The sequence below is a fragment of the Eucalyptus grandis genome, chromosome 8 (genome assembly GCF_016545825.1).
Source record: "Eucalyptus grandis isolate ANBG69807.140 chromosome 8, ASM1654582v1, whole genome shotgun sequence".
Taxonomy (NCBI): domain Eukaryota; kingdom Viridiplantae; phylum Streptophyta; class Magnoliopsida; order Myrtales; family Myrtaceae; genus Eucalyptus; species Eucalyptus grandis.
The window spans coordinates 12,908,388-12,915,279 of record NC_052619.1 but is presented as its reverse complement, the minus strand read 5'-3'; the positions used below and the strand labels follow the sequence as shown (position 1 = coordinate 12,915,279).

The following is a 6,892-nucleotide window of genomic DNA, read 5'->3' as shown; positions in this document are numbered from 1 at the left end:
CCCGACAATTGGAACTGTTATATTACGGCCAGACCGATGGCATTCTCACTCTCATTCTCTCTGAGCTCATCATCAGGTTGCAGAGGTCCAATCCTTAAGTTGAAGTATTGAGGGTCTGAATTTTCTATTACATATTTACGGAATGTTTTTCTTTCCTTGGTGATCTATATTCATCTAGTCTGTTTGTTTCTGAGAATATAACGAGGGGAAGGCGAGTTTTTTTCTTGGGGGACCTTTCTTGAATTGGATTGCTGATTTCAATTCTGTATCTTCGACTTGTTAGGGCACTTAGCTTAGCATTGTGATATCAGATCTTGTTGTCCATCCTCTTCTTGATAAAAATTGCAAGTTCATTGAATCTAACACCTCTCGAATTGATCTTCATCTTTTCTACTTGTGTGCTTTTGACTTTCCCGTCGACGTTTACAGGGATTGATTTCACTAAATGGTGGTAATACTGGCTTCTCAGAGCTGTTATTGCCAATACACCGAGGTGATGAATCAAGGAAGAACGAAGGATGGTTTAAGCTTTTCGAATTCTATATCAAATCAAATCACAAAACTTGAGAGAAAAATGTGCAATGTGAACTTTGGCGAAAGAGTTCATAGGTTTCAGGTGACTGTGAGACAGAGCGATTCTCCGGCTAGATTAGGTACCAATGGAAGAGCCGTTAAGATGATGCCCGTGAGTGAGGTAACGAAGAGGAACGCCCCGAATGGTAGTAACAAAATAGAGACTGTGAATGGTTCAAAGCAAGTTCTTAATGGCGCGAGCATAGTAAAAAAGAAACCTAACCTGTCCCTTGTCAAGACTCCAAAAGTTCGAGACACCAAACAGTTTCCACCAGTGGACGAGCTCAAGGTTTTGCCGTCGGATGAAGGATTCAGTTGGGCCAATGAAAACTATAGCTCCTGGCAGAGGAACATAGATGTTTGGTCCTTTGTTCTATCTCTGCGTGTCCGTGTTTTGTTTGATAATGCCAAATGGGCTTATTTGGGAGGGTTTTCAGAAGACAAGCAGGTGTGTTTTAAGCGTTTTTGATGCTTAATGCAGCTGTCGGTACTTCTATTTTTTATTTTGAGGTGCTAATTGACATTTGCAACTCAGAAAGATAGGCGACGAAAGACTGCTTCCTGGCTGCGGGAGCGTGTGCTGCAGCTAGGGCCAACCTTCATTAAACTTGGCCAGTTATCTTCGACAAGGTCTGATCTCTTTCCACGTGAATTTGTGGATGAGCTCACCAAGTTGCAGGTATGCCATGGTTCTTGATTATGATATGATCGCTTTTAAGAAGGGTCTTGTTCTCTTGTTCTTCTGCTTTTGCCTAGGATTTGTGAGGGTGGCTCTATGTTGACCCGCTGTTACACTACATTTTGCATCAATACCATTTGCAATACGAAACAAATCCACTTTTCAATGCAGGACAGAGTTCCCGCCTTCTCACCCAAGAAAGCTAGAGATTTCATCGAGAGTGAACTGGGAGCTCCACTTGATGTCATCTTTAAGGAATTTGAGGATCAGCCCATAGCTGCTGCTAGTCTTGGTCAGGTGTTTGATCTGTTTTTGTTTTCTAACTCTTCCTTAGTTACTTGGACGCTTTTAGATATTTGGTTTACTTCCCTGTATGATGGTGAGAAACGTTATTATCAATTATGGTATAAACCAGTGGAAGTTGAAATGTGATAATGGTTCTGTTCTACAGTATGGAGAGTATAGATGTCAAATATCACTTTGGAAGAAGGAGAAACAGAACGACGCATGATTTTCCATATTCTGTAGTCAACATCCTCATCATAGTAATTCTTTCTTGATGATTGTATTATACTGATTTAACGTTGGAAAGATCTTGTTTTTAGGTACATCGAGCTATACTGCATAATGGAGAGAAAGTAGTAATAAAAGTTCAAAGACCAGGCTTGAAGAAGCTTTTCGACATTGATTTCCGTAAGTGACACCTCTTTTCGAATTATCAGCTTTGGATTTTTATTTTAAACCATGAATGTTTATGCTTCGTTCCTCTCCTTGCTTTCCCTTTTAATTCAATCAGGACTTGTTAAGTATAGTTTCATTCACATGGGCATCACCAAGTGTTGGTCCCAACGTATGGGGTGTTATGAATGTGCTGTCAGATGTGGGTTTAACTATCTGAATCTATGCATGATATTAGCTAAAGAGACTTCATCCTGTGCCCAGGTCATTGCGTTCACCTTCTGCCATGCAGTAAATAAATTGCTTATTTTTATCTGATACTTGGCTCCATAAGTTCTCTTTCTTGAGCACGTTCAGGAGTACTCCGCATTTGTTTATGTGACAGAATTTAAGTTGCCAAAAGGACAAGGTTGACAAGGGTGCTCGGCGCTTTTCTTTTAAAAAGCTATGAGTAATAGCTCTGAATTTGCATGAAACTTCTTACTACCTTGAAGTTTTTCGTTCTGATGCAGTTGGACAATTGTATTGATATGGCATTATTAGACAATATTATGAACGTTATGGGGAATTATTTGTTATATTGCTTTGACAGTTTCTCTGACACCTCTGACTTGTTTTTCCTGGCCAGGTAATTTAAAGCTTATTTCAGAGTACTTTCAGAGAAGTGAAACTCTTGGATCAAGAGACTGGATTGGTATTTATGAAGAATGTAAAACGTCAGTCTAAAGACCAACTCGGCTTGAATTGTATCAGCTTAAAGTTGTTCATGCTACTTCGTCATTGTGTTGTGCCTCTGCTATATACCAACATTTTATTCCATATCATAAATTTGAGTCTGCTGTGTCATAGCTCACTCCCCTTCTTATTTTAGTTGTATTTGTCCATTTGTCAATGTGTTGGTACTATTCTCATTTTAAGCTATCAAAAGATGCAATCCTTCTCGTCCATGTTCAACGACATGCTGTTCAGTAGGATAACAGAGCTTTTGCTTCTTTGCCTCCTCTAGCAAGTTCTATGCATACTGTTTTTTGAGTTGAACGTAGATCTTTGTTCATTTCAGGGTTTTGTATCAAGAGATAGATTACATCAATGAAGGGAAGAATGCTGATAAATTCCGCCGAGATTTTCGGAACATAAAGTGGGTCCGAGTGCCTGTAGGTTTTTCCTCAACAGCCTCCTAACTACTTTAGCTATGTATTTTTCTGCCGCTACTTACACATGGAGATGCATTTAACTTTTATAGAGAGTACAGCCATTGTTATTTTTTTCCTTTAGGCTTCTCATTACTGTAAAATGTTTCCTTGTTTCTTTTGTTGCAGCTGGTTTATTGGGATTATACCGCATTGAAGGTGTTGACCATGGAGTATGTACCAGGTTTTTACTGAGACCACAAATTATTAATTTGGTTCAAGATAGTATCATCTATATTAACACGATGGCCACTTTTGTCTCATGTATCTTGGTTATACTGTGTAGGTATTAAGATTGATCGGCTAAACCTGCTTGATTCATGTGGTTTTGACCGCTCTCGCATTTCTTCACGTGCTATTGAAGCATATCTGATTCAGGTACAGAACCCTAAACTGGTCTTGAAGTCTGGTTCTTGATCATGAAAACCATATGCAGTTTTTGTTGGTTGAATTCGTCATACGGCTGGATGATTTTAAGAAACAAAATGATGCAGATACTGAAAACCGGTTTCTTTCATGCTGATCCCCACCCTGGAAATCTCGCTATTGACATGGACGAAGTGCTCATCTACTACGATTTTGGAATGATGGGGGAGATCAAATCATTCACCCGTGAGAGGCTGCTTGAACTTTTCTATGCTGTTTATGAGAAAGATGCAAAAAGGGTCTGTCCAGATCCCTTATCATTTCTCTTTGCAATTTATTTTTTTGTTCACTCTTTCTGTGCAAATAGACTCGTTATGCCTGCTTCCTAAATGTAATTATCCATCTTTCAATGATGCCATGAACATATGCAAAATTAGTCATGTCCAAATCCACAATGGACTAGCTTCACTGGTTATGCAGCATTGCTCAGGTTGATCTGACGAGTGGTGACTGCACAGGTTATGCAGAGCCTTATTGATCTTGGAGCGCTTCAGCCAACTGGAGACCTGTCATCGGTATGGAATGCGTTTTGCTTGAGAAGGCAATGAAGTTGTTGATTTTGCATCACCAATTCTTGAATGTTCTTCAGGTGAGGAGATCCGTGAAGTTTTTCTTGGACAACTTGTTAAGTCAGACAACAGATCAACAGCAGACGTTCGCCGCAATTGGGGAGGTATGCATATAGGTTACACATTTGCTCCATGAGGGAAATGAAATTGATTATTTTTCGGCCGAATATAGAGGAAACTAGTTGGTGATGGCAATTATATGGCAGGATTTGTTTGCGATAGCCCAAGATCAGTCATTCAGATTTCCATCAACCGTTACCTTTGTCTTGAAGGCATTTTCTACTCTTGAAGGTTCTCTCTCTCACACATCCACTCTTTTCTGATCACGATATAAAATGGCTTCCTATGATTTGAAATCGAACATCCTTTATTGCCCAGTAGTTGCAAAATTCTTGATGAACAAGCTATGTCCATTTGTGCCATAAGAGCAAGTAATGTCGAAGATACCTTACAGGGATATTCATATGCGGAGAGGTTGACCTTTTCTGTCTCGCTCTATAACTGTCATTTTTCAGGTATTGGCTATACCCTCGACCCCAATTTCTCCTTCGTAAAGATTGCTGCCCCTTACGCTCAGGTTCCATTGTTTTTCCTAAGAACAATTTATGGCTTTCGCCTTAGTAGGTTCATATGATTAGCAACCCATCTCCGCTACTAAATGATTACTATGCGATTATGCCTGCAGGAGCTTCTGGATATAAGGCCAAAACAACAGACGGGCACGCAACTCGTGGAGCAGATAAGGAAACAAGCTGATGATGTATGGTTTTGAGTCCATCTAGATATGAATTCTTGATCATGTGTTTTTCATGTTTGATGAGAATTGGTACTGAGAGAAACCATGTACACACATTCAGGTTAGAACCTCCACCATAAGCATGCCTTACAGAGTCCAACGGATAGAGGAGATTGTGAATCAACTCGACTCAGGGGATCTAAAACTCAGAGTCCGGGTGCTCGAGGTTTTCTACTATTCCTACTTTAACCATCCTAACGATTAATTTGCTACATTCTCATTGAGCATTTGACAAGATTTGGGCTAGACATAGGAGGTCTGGCATATCCTTTTATCGGCACCTGATGTAATTATCGAATTTTAAATCCAACAGTCTCTGCAAATGACTGATTTTTCTTCTTGGTTTCCCAGTCCGAAAGAGCAGCTCGGAAAGCAACGATTCTTCAAATGGCCACTATGTATACCGTCTTCGGGGGCATGCTACTAAATCTAGGAGTTACTCTGACTAACCAAGGCAGTCTGATTCTCGCCAACGGCTCATTCATCGGAGCAGGTTCTTCATCTTTCATCAACACTCCCTTTCACATCGAGATGAAAAGTTCTTTCCGCCATCAATGTTGCTAGATGGTTCTTTTTAATAAACTTTATGTGCAAATCCAGGAGTATTTTTTACATTGTTCTTGAGGTCGATGCAACGGGTGAAGAAGCTCAACAAGTTCGAGAAGATGATATGATCGGCAAGCGCCCGAAATCGAAGTGCCCTCTCTCCTCAAGACATGTTAATCTCCAGCATACTGCCATCACCTCAGTGTATTCTTCCCCAGGCATAGCTTCTCTATGATTTTTATTTTTCACTTGACCTGTACACGGTACAAACGGGCCTATAATGTAGAAGATCGAAAATGGGGAAAAAGAGCCATGTGATAATAAAACTACACCTACATTCTCCACATTGCCAAACATTGGTTCAAATAATAAAAAGAAAGCTTTTCTGTCCCAAAATCTATGCAGATTCAGGGCCAAAGAAACGAGCCTAATATTGTCCAAATATCTTCCTTTTGTGCGAATTTTGCTTATATTAGCCTTTACCAATCCCATGTCTGGACAACTACTCGGGTTTCAGTTCACATCAGACGTGGCCCATGAGTTAGTGGAGATACTTCACCGGGATTGGCTAACTTAGAGCGATTTCCCTCATCAATCAAAGAACAAAAGCTAGACTTGTTGGATACCCCATGGTTTTTTGAAACTAAATTCATACCCTTGAATCGAGCAATTTAATGCTATTTTCTTTGGCATTTATAGTCTCTCTACTTGATAGATCATTATGGATTACATGGGGAATGATTACGAAACCCATCTCATGTTCTTCGAAACATCCCATTTAAATTTGGGGGGTCAGCCAATGGCGAATGGCAGCTACCTTCTCTGCATCAACTTGAAGGCCTTCTGCTCCGACAATATATCCCAAGAAACAGAGTTGATTGGTCATGAAGCTATATTTCTTCAAATTAATGTACAATTGGTTCATCCACAAAGCCGATAAGACATCCCTTAGATTCTCCATATGCTGCTGGTCATTTGGACTATATATGAGAATATCATCAAAGTAGACCACCACAAACTTGGCAATGAAAGGTTTGAGGACCTAAGTCATCAAGCACATGAAGGTGCTACGTGCGTTGGTGAGGCCAAATGGCATGACAAGCCATTCGTACAAACCTTCACTTGTTTTTAAAAGTTGTTTTCCATTCATTGCCAAGGGTGGATGCTTACTTGGTGGTATCCACTATGTAGATCAATCTTTGTAAAGACCTTTGATCCTACAAGCCGGTCAAGCATGTCATCCAAGTGAGGGATTGGGAATCAATACTTGATGGTAATATAATTAATTGTCCAGCTATCAATGCACATATGCATGCTTCCGTCTTTCTTTGGAGTGAGGAGTGTGAGGATTGCATAAGGGCTCATGCTTTCGCGCAAAAAGCCTTTTGAAGGAGTTGTCATACTTGGTCTTGTAAAACTTGGTTCTCTTTCGGAT

At 40.1% G+C, this 6,892-nt stretch overlaps 1 protein-coding gene across 1 annotated transcript; it reads left to right on the top strand.

Annotated features, from left to right (window-relative positions):
• Positions 1–321: 321 nt before the first annotated feature.
• On the top strand, positions 322–5,777 carry LOC104456584 (protein ACTIVITY OF BC1 COMPLEX KINASE 7, chloroplastic). Its single transcript, XM_010071404.3, has 17 exons — positions 322–1,021; positions 1,109–1,252; positions 1,424–1,549; positions 1,858–1,945; positions 2,559–2,646; positions 2,991–3,084; positions 3,250–3,304; positions 3,407–3,498; positions 3,615–3,785; positions 4,005–4,061; positions 4,136–4,219; positions 4,322–4,406; positions 4,631–4,692; positions 4,801–4,875; positions 4,973–5,077; positions 5,263–5,404; positions 5,512–5,777. Exons 1-17 carry the CDS (start codon positions 446–448, stop codon positions 5,583–5,585), a joined length of 2,118 nt encoding a protein of 705 aa, XP_010069706.2. The 5' UTR covers positions 322–445; the 3' UTR covers positions 5,586–5,777.
• The last annotated feature ends 1,115 nt before the right edge of the window (positions 5,778–6,892 follow it).